A 20,216-nucleotide genomic window follows, 5' to 3' on the forward strand; every position below is an offset into this window, starting at 1 on the left:
TCTTTTGCTCAAGTTTAGATGACTGCTTACTTGAAATAGAATATACATACTACTATTGGTCTCATCCAATCCTTAAGCAGATATGGAGAAAACAGATTTTTGAAGAACAGAAATAACACGCCCTCAGAACGCTGGACTCCACCTGTTTCTTCACTGCTTTTGATGCAACACAGAATATCCAGTCTATTACTCTGAAAATGGATTAAAGGCCAGAGTTAGAGCAGTTCTGCAGATGCCACCATCCCCATGACACTGCAGTTACAGGTGCACTTATACTCACCTCTTGACGCTTAATATCCAAGCCCAGGAGACTCACAAAGCAAGTGACTTGGAGAATGAAGTCTATGAGCACAGCCATTCCAGCAAACAGGGAGAACGTGCGAACCGCTGGCATCGTAGACAATGTCCCTGGAGGAAGTGACCCAGTTTGTTAATAGAGCTCCCTTCTAGAAATGCATGGGCATTTTCTAGACAAACATCCAGTTTAAGTGGTAGCCTTATGGCAGCACAAAGAGCCTTTCTTTCCAGAGCAAAGGAAACAGCCCATACAAGCCTGGCTACAGCTGTTGTCTGACCTGTTTAACAGCACTGAGGCTGTGCAAAGCAGTGACTAGCTCTAAGCCATTTCTCAATTCCAAATTTAGGTGCAGACTGTAACAGCGCAGCTAAGGAGTGCTGTCAGGCAACATCTTGCTTCAACATTTAGCCATTCCAATGCAAGTTGATCTAATGACAAATTACACTGCAGGTCAACAAAGCCATTATGAAAGAAGCCCAAATTATACTGTACGGTAACAAAAGATTTACCTCTAAAACATGATAAAGGGAGCCTCAAACACACATCTGTTTTAAGGGCATTTTTCCAACCAAGGGGCATTTTGGCAGGATGACTAAATGCAATACAGGAGTTCATACACTCTGGTATTTGATCTATTCCTAAGGTCAAATTTAGACTTGTCAGTCATTACAAGTCAGTAAAATTCTCCAGTCTCCCAGGCTGAAAAGCTTAACAGATTCAGAATTGGATCTTTCTAACTATGCCAATGCCTATCCCCAGCAGAAGTTTAACTTGACAGTAACAATGAACAACTAAACTAAACTGCCTCTACAAATTCTTACTTTGCTTTTGTATTTTATTATTGCATTTATTCTTGCAACACACAGTTATGATAAAGCCCTTATTTTCAAATATTAAAGGAGTCTTACCAAGAAAGAATGCCACCGTCTCCGAAAAGGATGAGAGAAACATACTGGGTGCCACATCTCCCAAGACTCTGCCAATCTGTTTATCCAGAGTTTCACCCTGAAGGCGTTCATCTCTCTGTATAAGTGCAATAATTTATTATTACTAAGAATCATGCAATTTATAAAGCTATTTCATATGGCTTTAAAATCCCCAGAACTTTAAAATATCCTAAACTATCTTTTGTTGTTTTTACTGCATTAACAAGAGTTAGATAAAAAACAGCTGAGACTATCTAAAACAAGAGTAGCCTGAACATAACTTGTCTTGCTTCAAATTTAAAATATAGTACTTAGTTCAGTACTTCAGATAAAACTACACCTTTGACAGAGGCAATGCCAGTTTCAGTGGGTTGTTGAACCTGTCAAATTAAAAAGCTGATTACCCACTAATACTTAGTGTCAGAAGTCCCTAGTCTTAAGCATGTAGTTTAGTTCATGACTACTGCTTACAATATGCTAAAATTACAAGTGATCAAAGTACCAGTTGAGTTCTACAACTATTTTGATATCAAGTAGCAGTAAGAAAATGCAGAGACATAAATTGGGGTATTCTTTTGTGAAGGTAGAATGTACACAGATTCACTGCTCTCTTCCATTAGGTATCTTGTGAGATTCCAGAGCTGCTCACATTGAGTTGAGCATTGGAATGCAGAAGACTTCCTGCTCCAAGTTTACAGCCTTCAAAAATGACAAGCACTTTCAGAAGAGTTTGTATGAAAGAATAAATACCTGAAGTGTCTGAACCATAATGAAGATGTTGTCCACTCCAATAGCCAGCACCAAGAAAGGAATTACTTCTATCACAATCAGTGTCAGTGGGATTCCAAAGTAGCTGAAAATGCCTATAGAACATGCTATTGAGCTCAGTACAATCAGGATGCCTGCAATGCCCAGAGAGATCTTTGAATCCACCTAAAAAAAGTTGTACTGAATGTCAGCCAAAGAAGCATCATCCCACAGAATAGATTACTGCAAAGGCAAAAGCCATATTCTAACATTTAGTCTAGGTAGTGGAACACTTTTCAGGGGTTTTTTTTTGAAGATCCAAATATTAAAAAAAACCAAACAAATTTTGAAGCTACAAGTCTTAAAGCTGATGTTAACTGATCATCAAGCGAAAGAACTTAGCTTATGAAACACGCATGAATTGTCTAGTACAAGAACAATGCTCCCCCTAACTCCTGCCCAAGGAGGACTCAATGCTCTAATAAACTGAACATCAGCATTCTGCAATAAGAGTTAAGTTACAGCTACCAACAAGCTCTAGCTTCAGTCTTTATTGCAATGAAAACTACACACATACCAGCAGTCTTCTACAGCTCTGGATATGTCCCAAAGCTATTGAGATGTACACAAACATCACAATATAGCTTATCAACACAACACTGATATCACTGTTACTCTCGCGGTCGATCTCATCTTCAATACTCCGTTCAGCAGAAAATGATACAGTCAAGTTTGAATTATTATAATTCTTCAGAAAGTTAATAAATCTAAAAAAAAAAAAAAAAACAAAACAAAGAGGTTGATCACACTTTAAAGGATTAAACATCTTCCACTAGAAATACTTGAAAGTCAGTTGATGGCAAATTTACATCATCTGTGTGGTACAATAGTGTACTGTGGCCAGACAGTACTTTGAGGGACCACTCTCAGTTATAAAAGAGAAGTGCTGGCTACACATACCTAGAACTCTACTCTAGGCACTAGAAATACACTATGCTGAAATACTTTCCATGTTCTCTCAAGAGTTTGAGGACATATACGTATCTTGCATGAACTATTTCAAACTCTAAGTACAATTTTCCTCAAAGCCAAACCTAGAAATACACACATGAAAGATGACTGCAGCTTAGCCACAGTACTGGAACAATTTATTAGCCCTTGTTTCAGTTCCTCAACTTGAGAGGTGCTCGTGACACAGGCACATGTTTGTCATACTTTTATTTTGTCACAAACTTTCTAGTACAGTAGTTTTATCTGAACTGACAGCCAGAGCAGCTGGCCTGTGTAAGCTAGCTCTTCAAGGTAGTAAAGGGGATGAAGATCCCCTTAGATGCTCATCTGGATGACATTTTTAAAAATTAAAAGGTAAAGAACTACAGCATCAGGCTCAACCCTTCTACTCATGGCTAATGGTCCAGTAAATTAAAGAGTCTACCTGTGTAATTCTAGTCACAATAAAATACACTAAATCCTTTCTCAAGTTATTTATTGGCAAATACTACTGGGCTAGATGGTCACTAAGAGGACTACAACCTATGTGTCAAAGCAAATCAAGTGAGCCAGACAAAGTGAAGATCTCATGACCAGCACAATCTGTTTTTAACTAGTTTTGTTGCCTCTCAAAACATCCCTGTAGTTATACTGAATAACTGTCATTACAGTGCAGGTGTTTCTTTATCTACATTTAAAGCTGCATTAAGTCATGCATGCATTTCAGAACACAGACTACTCACTCTTTTTCCCATGCCAAGGCTTTCATCAGCTTTTTTGAGTCATTGTAGTAATTGTTGACAGGAAATGTAATAACAAGAGCTGTAGCATTATTATAGTTATCATCTATAGAAGGAAAAAAAAAGTTTGGTATTAAAAAAATGTAACTTACATTCTAGTATAGCAGATACAAGTAAGCGTAAAGTCTGCATTGCCCGAAGAAATCCCATCCCTACAACTCCACTGAACAGCATGGAGTTTTCAAACACACTACTGAAATAAGAATTGAAGCTGATAAGCACTCCAGATTGCATTCCAGAGTAATTATTCATTGTTTAACATGCTCATGACACCTCAACATTAAACTGTTGCATGGTTAGACAAAGCTACAAAATAACCACTGCTTATGACTTTCCATCTAATGAGAAATGTGGCTTCCTAAATACTGTACCTCTTGCATATTTAGATTTTACTCAAAGCAAATATAAATCCCCTACAGCTTAATAAAGAAGTACTTGCCTTTAACACTATTTTAGATCTATTAAACACAAATATACTACCAGGTTAGGTTTGATTAGATAAATTGCTAGAACAAAATCCTGGCCTCAGAGTAATTATGATAGAATTTCCCATGTGAACACTATTTCTTAACTGCTTTGTCAGATCAGTGACAAAACTTGATTCTAACTCAAAGCAAAATACATAAACATCCCAACATATTAACCTGAGCTATTTCATGTCTGTCTTTTACCAGGCCCAAAACAGACCAAACATTTGTTCTGTTGACAAGTATAGTCCAATTACAGATTGCTTGCATTTTGCACTTCCAGAGTAGTCTGCCTCCAATCCCAGCACTAGTCTACTGAAAACTTACTTAAAACACCTTTACTTACTGAAAGTTTAACAAAACTCCAGTTTCTCTGGACCGCATTTAAACACTGTGTTAAATGAGAATGCACATTTAACACCAAGAACAGCACACAAGTATGTACTCTCAGACTTGTACTGCAATACTGTTTTGCCACTCACCATCATATCCTCCCAACACCAGCCATGGAAATACAGGTCCACCAAACGTTCCTAAGCAGGGATCGTGAAGCAAGCTTGTGTCATTCAGTGATGCTGGAGCCCTAAAGAGATCATTAGCAATTCTTGTTAGCTTCTGTTTGACAGCTGAGGCACAGCACAAAACAGTAAAAAGCTGTTGTGTTATAACTGAAAATCAAGACAAACAAGACAAGACTGCTAACTGTATGCTGCCCTTGTGCTACATTTGCTTTGAATTTAAATACAGTTTTAAAGGTGTCTGCCTTATAGACTTTAAGACAAGGAATATCTTCTAACCAACTGAACTGTAAACTAAAGAGAAAGCTTAGAAGCTGGTCTTCTGTTCAGAATTCTCCAGAAGCACTGAAAACATGTTTAAGGTTAACCAGAGCCAGCATCCACACCAAACCAAGCTGAACTGGTGACTTGATTAAAAACCATGCAATTGTACTGCTCACCGAACACAATATAAGAAGTGAGTGTGGTAATCAGCATAGACATAAAACTCATCCCCAACACTGTGATCCAGAACAGAATGGCTGTTCTGAAAGTAGTTGAGTACACTCAGGATAGTGCAGTTGTTGTTGTAGGGAGCAAGAGGAGCCAGGCAAATGTCCTTCAGCATTACAGTCTCATTGTCATAAGAAGCAGTTATGTTGACAATAGCATCCTGCAAATCCAGTACCTTTAAAAAAAAAAAACAAACCATAGTTTAAGAGCAGCACAAGAAAGCATTTCTCTTGCAAGACAGGACCTAAGTGAACACTATATTCTTGCCAGTTTCCAGAGACAAGAGGCACATGTTTGATAGAAGCACATTACAAAAACATTATTTCTGTGTTCATACTATGAACTGGGACTTAGACACTTGCAAGCTAACAGAAACATTTTCAGCAAAAAGCTTTTATAGTAAGGCTATGATTTTTAATATGAATATCTAGTGACTGTTTTGATGGATACATAACATTGCAGGTGGAAGCCAACTCCATGCGGTTACACCTATTAAATATGCTTAGGTCTTTGCTCTTGGAAAGTCCCAATTACCTGATGGAGAATATCTTTGGTAAGGGGAGGCCCAAAAGGTACATCTTCTCCTGATGGGTAAGGTGAGTAGGTGTCTGGGTGGCTCTTTGGTGCTTGAATAATAATTTGTTCAGTACGGAAGAAAGGCCCAAAGTGTGCGTCAAAGTATTCCTTCTCCTTGCGGGCTTGGCTGTTTGGGGCTGACCAGAGATCTACAGGATTTGTAGTTGCTTTAATATATACAAAGCCTGAGCAGCACATTGCAACGAAGACCACAGAGAAGAGGATAACAGGACGTGGATTTCTGACACAGAAAGCGCCCCATGATGTAAATGTCATCCTTAGGCCATTCTCAAACCTTTCACCAAGCCTTTCACCACAGGTAACGTTTCCTGCAAGAGCAAGAAGTAAACAGTAAATGTTTGAGAAGTCAGTTAAGCAGCATTTTCTTGGAGTCTACTCAGAAAGATGAAATTTTATTCTAGCTCTGTTTGTAGGAAGCACCAGAATCCATGTCTCCACTGACAGTCAGACCCTGGAACCACTCCCTGATGGAAGCCAAGGAGCAGAAAAAGCTTGTACCTACATTGCCCCTTGTAATTTAAGGTTCTCTTTGACAACAGCAGGTGTACTAAATAAAGGAAGCAGCAGCTAAAAGATATACAAGCAATAAAACAAGCTACCTCAGCTGGTACACAAGTTAAACTACCATTTTTTTCCTAGCAGGCTTTAAATGGATACATGGATGAGTCAAAGCACAATCAAACTGATTTTAGCATCATGTCCGCTCCCTATACCCCTACAACAAAGCCTCCAGAAATTCCTTGGAGCTTAGCTAGATCCATGAAGGGTATACCCAGGGCTTTCAGCATTCAGTAAAATAGGGGTAGGTACTACTCTAAAAGAGATGCTGGCCAAAAGGCTGAAGGCCTTTTAAGAGTGGACTTTTAGCCTAATAAAGCTAAAACTCCAGAGCCCATCCATAGGAAAGGGATGCACTTAAGCCAAGTTTGTAATAACCCAATTACCCTTATCCAAGACATACCATTGTCACGGTGGGAATTCCCAGAAAAGGCTACATTGCTGTCAATTGGGGTGTACTCCGAGACAAAGTGCCGCCTCCTGCAAGGCAAGAAGCTGTGTTATCCTGCTTGTCCAAAAAGGCATCTGTACTGTTAGAACAACAGTCTCCACCTTTGCGATCCTTTGGAAAAACATACAGCCATGTCAGCTGTCTTGATAAACTTTTCCAGTTTATATCAAGCACAGGTTCCTTGTGCGCATTTAGATGATCACTAGCATTAACAACACAGAGAATCTCTTTAAATTTATCCCAAGTTGATATGTGCAGGAGATTTTTACATTAGAAATATGAACCAGGCATCTCAGATAGAGTTGCCATTTCATGTTGACCATTAAGGTAAGGCTGCTGAACATGTCATAAATTGTCATACCCACTATCCTTTTCCACACAGACTTAATTATAGAGCAATTTCAGTTTTCTGGTCATAACTGAACAATTATAGAATCAGAGTGGTTTGGGTTGGACACAAACCTTAAAAATCATCTAATTCCAACTCCCCTGCCATGAGCAGGGACACCTTTCACTAGATCAGTTTACTTAGAGGCCCATGAACTCCCAAGTCTGGCCTTGAACACCTCCAGGTGTCAGGAGTCCACAACTTCTCTGGGCAACCTCTTCCACTGACAGGGTGGTGACACCCTGAATTTGTTTTTAGTAGCTAATCCACATCTACTCTCCTTCAGCTTAAGACCACTGCCCCTTTTTCTGTCACTACATGCCCTTGTAAAAAGTCCCTCTCCAGCTCACTTGTAGGCCCCCTTCAGATACTGGAAGGTGCTGTAAGGAATCCCAAGAGCCTTTTCTTTTCCAGGCAGAACAGCCCCAACTCCCTCAGCCTGTCTTCATAGGAGAGGTGCTCCAGCCATGTGATCAAGGATTATATGATATAATTACTGGAAGCTCAGCTTTCATTTGTGGTTTTTTTTGGTTTTTTTTTTTTTTTTTTTTCAAAATAGGAGACTAGGAAAAAGTATTCATGACTTAATTTGCAATACGGACTATTTTGTTATGAATGTGTTTTCCTAGACTTCTGCATACTTAGTTATGAAAGCTAAAGAACAGGGTATGTGATTCTGTAGCTATGAATGCTATGACAGATGTGCATCAACTAAACCAACTTCTGAAACCACTTTCTACCAGGTGGTTTTAGCTGTTAGAACACTTCCTGTAAGTATATGTGGTATCTGCTACAGAATACGACTTTTGGCTGGCTGAAGTAGTCAAGACATATCCGACCAGGGCAAAGAAGTTCTAGGGGGTAAACGAGTGACTTGCAGAGCTCAGCATTTTGAATGCTTTACCTGTAACACCAGACTCCAAAAACTAGTGCAAAAAATATGAGTAGAAAGCCCATGTATGAGATCCACATGATGACATACACCGCATCCAAACCAAACAGTAGCCAAGGAGGAGGCAGTGGAGGGGGTTGAGGTTTTGGACCACAAACAATTGAACAGTCCTGACAGCTGCATGGTCCTGTTGAATCATCCACAGACTCATTACAGCCTTTGGTAGCATTATTCATAGGGTTCATTCCATGGACAGGAACATCTATGACAAATCACAAATTGCAGAGCCAGTTTACTACCAGGAAAAATTCAGACCTTCCCAGTTAAGTGAGTGAACTCTTTATACGAAAGCCCACAGTCCCTATGTAGAACAGCATTTCTTGGTCTTACAGATGAAGAATACACTGCCTTTTCCACCACAAGTACCAACTGTTTAGAGTTTTCTAATAATTAAATGACTGGTCATATCTGTAAAACTTCAGTCTGTAAAAGTAATAAGCACATACTTCGATTATCCCAGCAATGATTTGTCATCCCCCTTATCTATTCAGATGGTGAAATGTGCAACAATGATTTCTTGTTAAAGAAATCCTCAAGGGTGAGGGTACTGCCCATTTCCCAAGGAATAAAATAGCAAGTTGACAAGGATCAGTCCATCATTGAGCTTTAGAGATTTCTACAGTAAGAAGCTGTATAGAAAAAAAGCACAAGATACGGTTTCCGAACAGAAATTAAAAAAAACCAACTAAGTTAATCTCATATTGCAGGCTTTCATTGCTGGGCAGCTGCTTAAAAATCAGTGTTCTAGCCATAGCAGCCAGCTGTTGACAGGAGCTCCAAAGGCAAGGGCTATTCAGTTTCTTACCTGAAAAGATTGGAATTATGCTGAAAGGAGTTTGTCCATTGTCTTTACTAAACATGTACTCAATCCAGTTGGTTGCATTGCAGTCCTTGACATCCTTCCCACACAGCAACCCCAGTGCTTTAACATTGCTCGATGGAGCCTCCACATCCTTGCAGGCATTGTACATTGCTGGGTAGAGTCATTAAACCAATGTCATAATTTGAGTAAGCATTCCAAGTATTTCCAGTATTACAGACCCCACAAGTTCCAGGAACATACTTACAATTTTCAAGTAGAAACATCTTAGGATAGTGAATTAATGCTTTCAGTTGTATTTATAGTATTCAAGGTTGCAATCTTTTGTTACAGCTACCTTGCTCTGAGAAAACCACCCAAATCTGCATTATGCTAGAACCTACTTTACTGATAGACAGGAAACATTATCTAATATTATTTTCAAGGAAAGCTATGAAAAAGCTTTTAAGGTACTTTCAATTTGTAGGCTGTATATGACTTTCAAGTGTCTCAATTTTATTAAAGGTTACTGCAAAAAGAATAAAAATACTGAATTAATGCTTTAAGCTTGCTACAAAATCGAAATACAACCCAAATGTATTGTTCTCTAAAAAATCTGGTTTTTTGCAAAGGACTAGACAGCCCATTTCAAGACTGAGTGCCTCTTAGAGAACAATCATAGTACACGGTGTACAAACTTTATTATCATGCTTGCCAGACTGTTTTAGTATCAGGTAGGCTTTGGACATTGAATACTTGGAAACAACTTTATTTTTCTGAAGTTAAAGTCATCAGGGTTATCAGCTATTAACCATTTATATGGATGTTCATCCTCAGCTGGACCTTTAAAACAGAGTTATTTAACAGTGTCAGTGTAATGTCCTCTACCTAGGGAGAACTTAGGTGTTCCATAAGTCTTAAGCAGGACCTACTGTTACCTATGCAATGACTCAAACTTCAAAAAGACAGTCAAAGAGATGTTTCCCCCTCCAAATTCTTTCTGAAAAAGCACTGGTCTTGTTACCTGGACAAAAGCCAAGGTAAACTAACACACTGTTTACTCACCATTTGCAAACCGATCTCCAATGAAGTACTGCAGCTCTGTAATGCTACTTTTGTTCTCTTTTGAAACGGGATCATAATAAGGTATGGTGCTTGTAACATTCAAAAAGTCAGACTGATTTGGACTACAAGTCAGTTCACAGAAGAGGTTTATCAAGTTGTAAAAACACGATGGACATCTGGGTAGAAAAGCCAATGAACAGCAATCAGATTAAGAGGTAAAGGTGCTATGTAGGTCAAGTCAGATATGTCTTGCAAACAAACATTCTGCTCAGAGCAACAGAACAAAGTTTTTAAATTCTGTAAAATTTTAATCAGCAATATGACAATTGTTGTTGATGCTACACATGAACTCTAAGCACCATAAATCACTAATAAAATTGCCTGTCTCAAATAACGGATTCAAACAATTTTACTAGAATTTGATGAAAAAACTTAACTGTTGCTAGCAGGCAGACTTCTTAGACTTCTTAATGTCTTACTTAGAAGACCAAATGCTACTTTATGTCACCCTCTTCTAAAGGTTTCATTAGATAAAGTAGCTTGAGACAAGCTAAGGGAATGTTTATTCTACCAGCTAAGTCAATCCAGACTGCAAGTAGTTGTTTCATGACATTACAACCTGCTGCTATGGATAAGAAAGTCACTTCAGCAGATTGCTCCAGTAATCCTTTAAATGAAATTACCACTTTTTCTACAGTCTACTTGAAGACAAGTGCTTTGTTATTCTGTTACAAAACTAGTTGCTTTGCCATTTACTAGCATACCTGGAGAGAAACTGCAGAGGCAGCTGCAAGTTATTTTTCAAAGTCTGAAGCTGACGAACATCACAGCAAGTGCTAACATTGCCAAAGAATAAACCTGGACAGAGTTCCTTAATGAAAAAAAAAAAATCAAAAACAAACAACATTGAGATCAAGAGGAAAGGAAAAAAAGCATGTTTAAGACTTCGGAATTAATTACAATCATGGGCTCTGCATCAGCATATTTCAGAACACAGTAGCTGTTGCTGTGGGAGATGCATAGGAGAAAAACAGCCCAACAAACAAGATTTTTGTTTAGAGACTGGAGAGAAGAATCACTTTTTTCACTTCTTTTATTCAAGGCTGCACTTCCTTCTGAAAAGCTCCTTCAGATGATCCTTAGTCACATGGGTCTATATATAGAATGATAATGGCATTTGAGAGCCTATTGGTAAGAGGACAACACATGTTATCCAAGTTGAAAGTATTCCTGCAGCTTATCCTCTAGTACTCCTTCTGGATAGTATCAGATTTTAAAGTCTCAGAAGGCAATCCACTAACTGTAAAATCATTGATTACCTGGAAGAGCTACTTCATGTTCAGTTTATAGAAGCGACAAATGCATTTAACACAAGTATAACTGATAGTAACATACAAGAACTGTACATTAAATCTTCAGAAGCAATACACAACAGTAGTTAGCTCACCTACATATATATTGAAGTCACTCCTGTCACCAGTCTAACCATTGTTTAACTCTGTAGTTATTTCACTCTTTAAAGCTTTGAACTATGGCAAATCTGGCAATATTCTATGCTGTGCGTTAAAATTATAAACCCTATTTTGACTGTGGTTTCATTCACTTTGGCAGCTGAAGCTCAAGTAAGGAAATACAGTCTCACACTAGGCATGGCTGATTTTGTCCAAATTTACTCCATTTGAACAAGTATCAGTTAACACCTTCCTTTATCAGAAATGATCATCTGAAGAAAAATACTTTAGTCTTGTTCTTTAGAGATCAGAAGGGAATAACTGTGGAACACATATTTTGTGAGAGACTTTGAAAAAGCAATCTGAGTAAAGAGTAGTCAAATCAGTGAGGAAAATGTGCAAGAAAGTGAACAAGTCCTCTATTTAAGGTTTTGTCTGTGACAGCCTCTAATCATATTTTGGAGATTTCTCATATATCTGAAAAGAAACTGAGGTAAATTACCTTAACCCAGTTGGACCTGAGAAATCAGAGATAATCTGTCTACTTTCTCATCAGGTTAGGATGAGAGGTCATAGCACAGGTCCAACAGAATCCAATACAGAATTCTAGTGTTGGAAATTTTTTTTTAGGACCAAACCTCCAAGAGAAGCCCACCTGCAGTAAGTCATAGCCATCTTCTGGTAGTGCTATTGGTGGCCCATCATAAGCACAGTTGTACCTCTTGTCTCCAGAAGCAACTCCACATTCTCCATACCAGACACACGTTTGTGGAAGTACCTAATCAACAAAATAAATGTTTAACTGCAATAGTAGCCAGGTATCTCAGCTATCGTAGAATTTGTGTGCAACTACTCCAAAAGCCACTTGCAGCCCAGATGAGATAAATTCCTGCTAATTAAAACATCAGTGTTTAACATTAACAAAAGCAGGTGTTTTTGACATGATGCACATCACCACTGATCTTCAGCTCAGCTCCCCACCCCCCCTTGGCCCGTTACAGAAACAGGAAGTGCACTGCCTACAGTTCAGATCAAGTATAAGAGTTACTTAAGAAAAACCTAAATCAATACCTAAAAAGCATCGTCAAGTACAAGGTGATACAGAAAACATTTTGTTCATGCAAGACAACTAAATAATTGGTGGGTTAAACTGTCACATTAGAGCACATGAGTCAGTGCACAGAGAGAAACTCATTGCTTATGTGCAATTTCACTTCCTCCTGCCACCTTTTGATCCTTCCTGAAAACTCAGTACAGTGATTCTGAGGAATCACTGGATCCTGAAACAGAACTTCATAGCTCTGCACTTGCCATACATGTACTGTCACAATCCCAAAGGAAGCCTTCCATCACCACTTTCAAGCCTAAGCATGGAACATTTAAATGGGATTACAGCACCTACAGAAAAACCCCTAATTTTAAAGATGTTTTAATATAAGCAACTATTAAAAATTCAGAATTTTATTTTGGTTTTTTATTTATGTGCATAAAAAAATTGAAAAAAGGCAGCGGCACCTTGAAAGCCTTTTATTTTTGTTCAGTGGTACTGACACAGACATTTGGAATACCAAGCCAAAATATTTATTCTGAAAATTAAAACATTGAATGCAATAACAAGTTATTTACATGAAAAGCTTTAATACAGCTCCAAAGTTTTCCTACCACCTGGGCTACAAGCAGAAAGCAGACTGCACAAACATTTACTACATTTCTGCCAGCTCTGACCAGGAGTTTGCTTAGTACAGTTTGAGAGATAACTGACCTATTTTGATGTCCTGAACAACCTTGACTTAGCATTTTAGAGACACCATATGTTGTTGCTGCAAGGACAGACTGCTGTGCTTTCTGCTTGACCATGAACAGTATTGTTTACTGACCAGAGAGGCCCCTGAATGGTTGCCTGACAATACCCAAGAGCTACCCAGAAACACAGTGCCTCCATAACATCCATTTTTGTGCTGAAAAACACTGACCGTTCTTCAAAAAGTACATCAGTAGTTGGTTGTTTATCAGGGACAATAATCATCACCAATTTACCCAGCCCAAGACTTGTTTCCACTTTAACCTAACCAGGACAATATAGGCCAATTCAAAGTTACTCACTGCAAGCCGGGTCTAAAAGTCAGTTTAAGTGCCACTCATCTAGATCACCATTTCATTTGTCTATTCTAGCACATCTTCTAGTTAAACCCACAACCAGCTGTTAAGAATTATCATATTCTCTGATACAAGCTGGAAAACATCCCTTAAGATTGCACTTATGAACACTGAATGTTTAACACCAGCATAAGCCAAGAAGTCAAACTTCCGTAACTTGAAGGCTATTTCTCAAAACTAAACTTAGTTTGTTCATGCACAAACTAAATTTGTTCATTTATCAAGTTAATCTAAGAAGCCAATACTACTTCAATGCAAATTTAGAAGTCATCATCTTCAACTCTTCCTCCTCACATCTATATGCCCCAGTTTTAACAGCAAACAATCTACTAGCAGTGAAATTTGCTCTACTATTTGTGTCAGCATCAGAAGTGAATTGTCTCTTCAAAGGAAGCACAGATTCACCACTATTCTTGCAAAAGTACAAGGAATTTGAAGCTGCTTCACATTGGCCATGAGAAAAGGGTTAGTTTTTTCTTCAGTATCGGCTGGCTTATGTGTTTAGTCTTGAATGGTTTGTAATCATCCTTTCTAAAAAACACTTTCTGTGCTTCATTACATCTTGTTATCTAACTTTTTTTTTAACACACAAATTCATCAACCTACTCTTTAGAGAAAGACTTGCATTCTTCCAGAGTGGAATGTGTGGGAAAACTAGTAATGCAGTTAACAGTTATCAGGGCACTTCTTGCATAGAAAAACTTGAGTAAATTTCAGCTATCATGCCAGTCTGACTGATAGTTCAATTGTTTTAAAAACATTATCTGTGCTTTAAGGCAGCAATTCATTGGTTATAGCTACATGAATACAAAACAAAATACAATCTCTCATGTCTATAAATTTACCTACAAGGCTTTCTGTCATCATTTTCAGGACAGAACGTAAAGCAACTTACTTGTACATGACACTTGGTAATGTACCAAAAGGTATCCAGCAAAACACAAAAGAAAAATATAGCAAGACAAAGTTTGGCCTAGCATTAGTTTACATTTGGATTTGTAGATTAAGAATTTCAAATCACATTCCTGGAGTTCCACAGCAATAAAACATACAATGGAAAAAACAATGTTTGCCACTCAAACTTTTAGCCTGTTTAAGAAAAGCTGAACAGATCAGCTGCTTTAAACTATTAGAAGAGCACTTAGGCCTAGAACTGCAAATCTGAATACTCTGTTCAGTATTAATACCAAGAACACAGTTTCAGAAACAGCTGAAGATTTTACGTTTATGCCATGAGCAAGCAGGATTTCCCTAATGAAAGTGTGAGTTTGTTCCCTGAACCAGTGAGCTTTGGGGATGCCTGATTTAAAGTGGTTGAAGCAAGTCAATAAGCCTAAAAAACACCAAATCATTAGACACCAACAGCCTAAATTGAACAACACAGCTCTTGAACATTAACAAGTTAATAGCCTACTTACCATTGAGTCAGCCCTAAAATATGGGACAGGGCTGGTCTCCCATGGTTGAGGCAACATTCAGGGATACAAGTAACTACTCCGCTACAACAGATAAGATACAGCTGACAGTTCTTCCCCTTGAAAACCCTCTAGTAAAAACTAGATTAGGTCACAGAGTAAGACTAGCACTTTGCTCTTTCCATTCTTTCAGAAGAACGCTCCTATAAGGGCAGGGTGAGATAGGGATGAGTAAGTGTGGTTGTAAATAAGTCAGAGTTAACAAAGCTGCTGTTTGCATGGTCAGGTTTTTAGGTCAGTAATTGCTCACCTGGGTATTAAGTTTCTTAAGCGGGTGAAAGCCTAGCCCCAAAATTAACAGAGAGATGCTCTGTTGAACCCAACTGTCTTCTAAACAAGGCAAAATACTTAAAATGCTCCGTAAATAACACAGGGCTCGTGGTTTTGGTTAATGGTTTTGGTTTTTTTCCTGTGTGTTTTCCTTTTAAGATCACATGACTAAGTATTTCACCTATTAAAATGGGACTTTCCTAAGTATTTCATAAAGCAACAGCAACACGACCTTAGATTAAGGCTGTTCCTTCCTTCCTCTAGCATATCTTAGAAACCACTTGTCAGTACACTAGTTCTCAGTATGTCCTCAGAGTTCAGAAAACTGCATTCTTATTTCTGGCAAGCTTAGTCTGAAGAGAAATTTCACCTCAGGCCAAGGCTCTAGGAGCCCTTACAAAGAACTTGCACGTGCACAAGTATGGGCATTCTACAAAAGTTCTGTTAGAGCTTTGTAATAGAACTGGTGTTCCCACAGATCATAAACACATTTACTTCAGCCCAAGTTTCTTCAACTGCAGGTTGAAACAAACCAATATTTTTGATGCTTCCAGCAGGATTTGCTGCCACCACCACCAATGAATACATAGCTGTTAAGGAGACAAAGAACAATGATGATGCTGTACACAGAAACAGCAACTGTTTGTGGTCTTACAAATACCAGATGACAAGGGAACACTGTTTGATTCTTCAGACTAGGATTACTAATGTACGGAAAAGGCAAGAGCAGCAGATACAGCTGTTTTCCTTTCCTTCATCTAGGATGATGCATCTGGGGTCTTGCAGAGCAAGATGGATCCAGGAAAGAGCACACTCCTCCCCTGCACTCCCTTAATATCTGCTATTGACAACCAGGTTGAGGGTTCTAAGGAATCACTACATCACCCTTAATAAATGGGAAGACTGGCTTATGGGAACAGGTGACCAGAAGTTCAAAGATCTGCCCCAGAAGTTGCATATTACCTCACAACCCTTTCTGTGGGGAAAGGAGGTCCACGGACTAAAGGAAATTTTACAGGTTCAATTCTTTGTCTCTTTCAGTAATTTGTTCAGAGGCAGCCAGTTCAGTGGAATGCCTTATCTGCCAAGCTCCTCCTGTTCCTTTGCTCACCAGCAGAAGCATTACTACTCCTGGCTAGGCAAAGCAAGCCACAGTTCTGGAGTTATCCAAGCTCATTTCAGATGTCACAGTAAAGTCAAAGTCAAGTAGGAAGAGAAAGTTGCAATAACAGTATTAATTCAGTATCTGTTGGGACAAGCTGATATTACCTGCAAGGCTGCATGCATGATCAGGAAAAGCAGGGCCCCAGCTAGCACCTGTCTGAAACTAAGTCCATCTGCACCAAAATAGCTCTGATGTCCTGCAGGTTAATAATAATAATGCTTCTCAACACCTGGTTTGTTTGGCTACTGCCCAGCTAGGTACTGCTCAGTTCTACCAGTCATTCCCTTTAGTCATCTCCCCCTTTCCAAGGCAGCTTCCTCAACTTTCCATCCAGAAAGGCTGAACAAGTCACTCCTGATTTTCCAGGAAGTAATTTAGGTGAAGTGGTTACTGTCTTGTTCTGGAGCTACATTGCCATCCCCGACAATGAAACTGCTCCAGACAGACATTTCAGAACTTCATGTCCAAAGTCAGGTACCACCACAATGCAGGCCACTTGGCACGAGCAGCACTTGTCATGAACCCTTTCCCATGGGATTTCAGAAAATCAAATATAACCTACAGCTTGGGATCCCAGCTGCTGATAGGAAACCCCTATCCAACCCTGACCAGCCCGTGGTTTAACAGATTGTCTTTTAGTACAGTTATACAAAGATCAATTGCAATAGTGCCATTAAGCATAAAAACACCATCTAGTGCATTAGGACATTCATAAGAAAATAGAATAGTAATGGATAGCTGGCAGAAACCTTGTACCATGCACTGTTCAGAGTGAAATATTCAGACCGAACACTTCAAGTTCATTGTGTACGTAATGGAAGGACTGTGAGCTGAAGTGCCGCTCCAGCCCACCGACTGCTTTGAAAGAGAAAAAACCCAGGACATACAGCACTCTGGATTACAAACATCGCAACTGAAAGCACAAAACCATTGCACCACCAGTACACCTTAGGGAGAGAACAGTTTACCTTCATAATGCTTCTCTTCAGCAAGCATCTAACGCTATATAGGCTCAGTCTAACCTAAGGACCAGATTCTCCTTGAAAGATATCCAGGTTGTCTTTGTGAAGTGTCAGGCTGTAAATAAGAGTTAGTGGCAAAAATCTCAATAAAACCAGATTCTGCCTTCTTACAGTACACAACTGAGACCTACATGATTAGAGTAATTTTGCAATGTTTACTTTGAGGACCACAAAGCCTCTACAGCCATTTCCCTAAATATCTGGGGAACTTGTTTCAAGTTCCTGTAGGTCAGTATCCTCCTGATAAGGAAAGCATTCTGTCATTTCTTTACCAGCCGAGGACACAACTCATTGCTCCAAGATGGTATCTGCCTCCAAAAACATTATGTAAAGGCACATTGGTTAGGTGTGAAGTATCATTACTGACCTGAAGAACATGAGTCACTACTAACAATCACCTTCTCCAGTGGTAATAGAAGAATGAATTCCTCATTTGATGTTGAAGCACTTAAAAAAGTTTTTTTGAAGAGGATATGAGAATAGCACACACACAAGATGACAAACTCCTATGTTTATAAAGGGCGAATCATAAAACTTGACCTAGAAAGGATGTTTCCAACGTAGGTAGAGAGGGAATGAAAGCCAACCACTAAGGCTTCCAAGACACTCCTAGTTTCTCCAGAGGAATGTGGAGTATCCCGCTCCTACCTTGCGCTACAACATAACAAAACATGACTGAGTGAATGTTCTACCATATTTTTTCCGAAAGCTCCCAAGAAGTCCAACACACTCTAGTCCTCGATTTTAAGGAAATATGTTGTCCTACTACCGGCACAGATAATTACTTCCAAGAAGCCGCCACCGAGCACAAGTTACACCCCGAGCAAAGCGAACCAGACACCGAGGACATCTGGAGCCTCTGCCGAGCATGTGACTGCGCGGCCCCTCACATGCACCGGGCATTGCATAACCGGGGCACGCCACGGGACCGCGGCATCCCGGGGGTGCCGCTGCCGCCCGCGCCCGCAGGGGACGGCGCCGGGGGGACGCTGGAGTTCGCGGGCGCTCCCGGCGAGCCCGCCGCGCCCCCGGCTGTCAGCCCCGTCCCGACCGGGACCAGGGCACGGCAGGAGGGGGGCGAGCCCCGCTGGGGACGAGGAGGGGACACCCCGGTACCCCGCTCCAGCTCCGCGCCGCCCCGAGCCCAGGGGCCTAACCCGGGACGCTGCCGCCTTATCCCGCCCCGCCGCCTGGGACACCGCGGCTCCCCCGCCCCAGGCAACCCCCGCGGGATCCCGCCGCCCACCCGCCGCTCCCTCTCCTCCCCAGGGAGGCCCGGCATTCCCCGCCCCGCGGACTCACCCGCACGGGCAGAAGCAGGAGGAGGACGAGGACGCCGAGGCCGCTGTGCCCGGGGCTGCCTCGCAGGGTGCCCATGGCGGGGCGGGCCGGAGCGCGGTGACCGGCGGGCTCTGCGGGCAGCAGCAGCACCGAGCGGCGGCGGATACAGCAGGAGGAGGGCGGCGAGACCGCCGCGCCAGCGCACTCTGCAAGGACCGCTCTCCCCGGCCCGGGCGGGGCCGCCAGCCCTTCCAGGAGAGGCCGAGGGCGGCCCCAGCTCCGCCGCCAACCGCGACCGCCGGCCCGCCCCCGGCACCGCCTCACTGCGCGGGGCCGACCCGGGATCGCCCGCCCCGGTACCGCCTCTTCCTCATCCCCGCCCGCCCAGGAACAGCGCCCGGCAGCGCCTCCCCCTCTCCGCCCGCCCAGGAATGCCGCCCCGGCACCGCCTCCCCTCACGGCCTGTCCCGGCGGCGGGCGGGCCCCATCGCGGCAGGGCCGCACCGAGCGCGGGTTGGGGGCGATGCTCTGAGGGGCCCCGCGGGAAGCCCGTCCCGCTGTGGGAGCAGAGCCCTGCCCTCCGGGATGGGTCACCGGGCAGCGGTGTCGTCCGGGCGCGGCGGTGTTAATCGCGTACTTTGTAAATCGCTTTTAAAACCTTTGGATTTGGCAAAAGCGCCTTAATTTGGGTTCGAAGTCACTGATGGGTGATTTCTAAGGAGGGTTCTGGCAGCCCCGCGGGCCGTGCAGCGGCAGTGATGGGCGCCGCGGGCTGCCCGGCCCAGGCCGCTCTCCGGGGCTGTGCCCGTGCCCGGGGCCGCTCTCCGGGGCTGTGCCCGTGCCCGGGGCCGCTCTCCGGGGGCTGTGCCCGGCCCGGGGCCGCTCTCCGGGGGCTGTGCCCGGCCCGGGGCCGCTCTCCGGGGGCTGTGCCCGGCCCGGGGCCGCTCTCCGGGGCTGTGCCCGTGCCCGCTCCGCTCCCGGCCTGACCCCCCGGCCTGGCACACCGCCCTGTCGCAATCGGCGGTGCTGGCCGTGCCCTGCCAGAGCTCTCTGCGTGTTCGGGCTCTGCTTGTTTGGACTCTGGGATCAGTTCGGGACCTGGCTGGGAGGAACACAGTAAAAGCAGGGCGTGAGGCGTTCCCATGCATGCAGTCTCTTGATTTCTCCACCTCTTTATTGCCTTCCCCGACGCTTTTATTGCCTTCCCAGACAGGTAACAGCGCATTGCTGTGCTGGAATAACAACACCTGTAATTTAGCTGACATTGCCATCTGCTGACGGAAAGGCGGACTAGTCTGGGTGTCAGAGCCTCAGGAAACCTCCCGGGGGTCACGTAATCCGACCTTC

The 20,216-nt window shown here is 42.1% G+C and overlaps 1 protein-coding gene across 2 annotated transcripts in view; it reads right to left on the reverse strand.

Annotated features, from left to right (window-relative positions):
• NPC1 (NPC intracellular cholesterol transporter 1) overlaps positions 1–18,989 on the reverse strand; it is a 26,689-nt gene extending 7,700 nt beyond the window's left edge. The window contains exons 1-16 of one of the 2 annotated variants that reach the window (XM_083868912.1): positions 18,891–18,989; positions 12,155–12,277; positions 10,813–10,919; positions 10,049–10,224; positions 8,990–9,157; positions 8,137–8,386; positions 6,797–6,873; positions 5,773–6,143; positions 5,187–5,413; positions 4,711–4,811; positions 3,705–3,807; positions 2,549–2,738; positions 1,975–2,157; positions 1,207–1,321; positions 281–408; positions 51–191 (exon numbers count right to left, since the gene is read on the reverse strand). In XM_083868912.1, coding sequence (XP_083725038.1) covers positions 51–191; positions 281–408; positions 1,207–1,321; positions 1,975–2,157; positions 2,549–2,738; positions 3,705–3,807; positions 4,711–4,811; positions 5,187–5,413; positions 5,773–6,143; positions 6,797–6,873; positions 8,137–8,386; positions 8,990–9,157; positions 10,049–10,224; positions 10,813–10,919; positions 12,155–12,277; positions 18,891–18,965 — 2,535 coding nt within the window. In that variant the 5' untranslated portion in view covers positions 18,966–18,989. Of the gene's footprint in view, positions 1–50; positions 192–280; positions 409–1,206; positions 1,322–1,974; positions 2,158–2,548; positions 2,739–3,704; positions 3,808–4,710; positions 4,812–5,186; positions 5,414–5,772; positions 6,144–6,796; positions 6,874–8,136; positions 8,387–8,989; positions 9,158–10,048; positions 10,225–10,812; positions 10,920–12,154; positions 12,278–15,074; positions 15,147–18,890 lie in introns of those variants that run through there. The other variant, XM_083868913.1, reaches the window with a different exon arrangement.
• Positions 18,990–20,216: the final 1,227 nt, after the last annotated feature.

Source organism: Zosterops lateralis, assembly GCF_965231275.1.
Source record: "Zosterops lateralis genome assembly, chromosome: 1".
NCBI lineage: Eukaryota > Metazoa > Chordata > Aves > Passeriformes > Zosteropidae > Zosterops > Zosterops lateralis.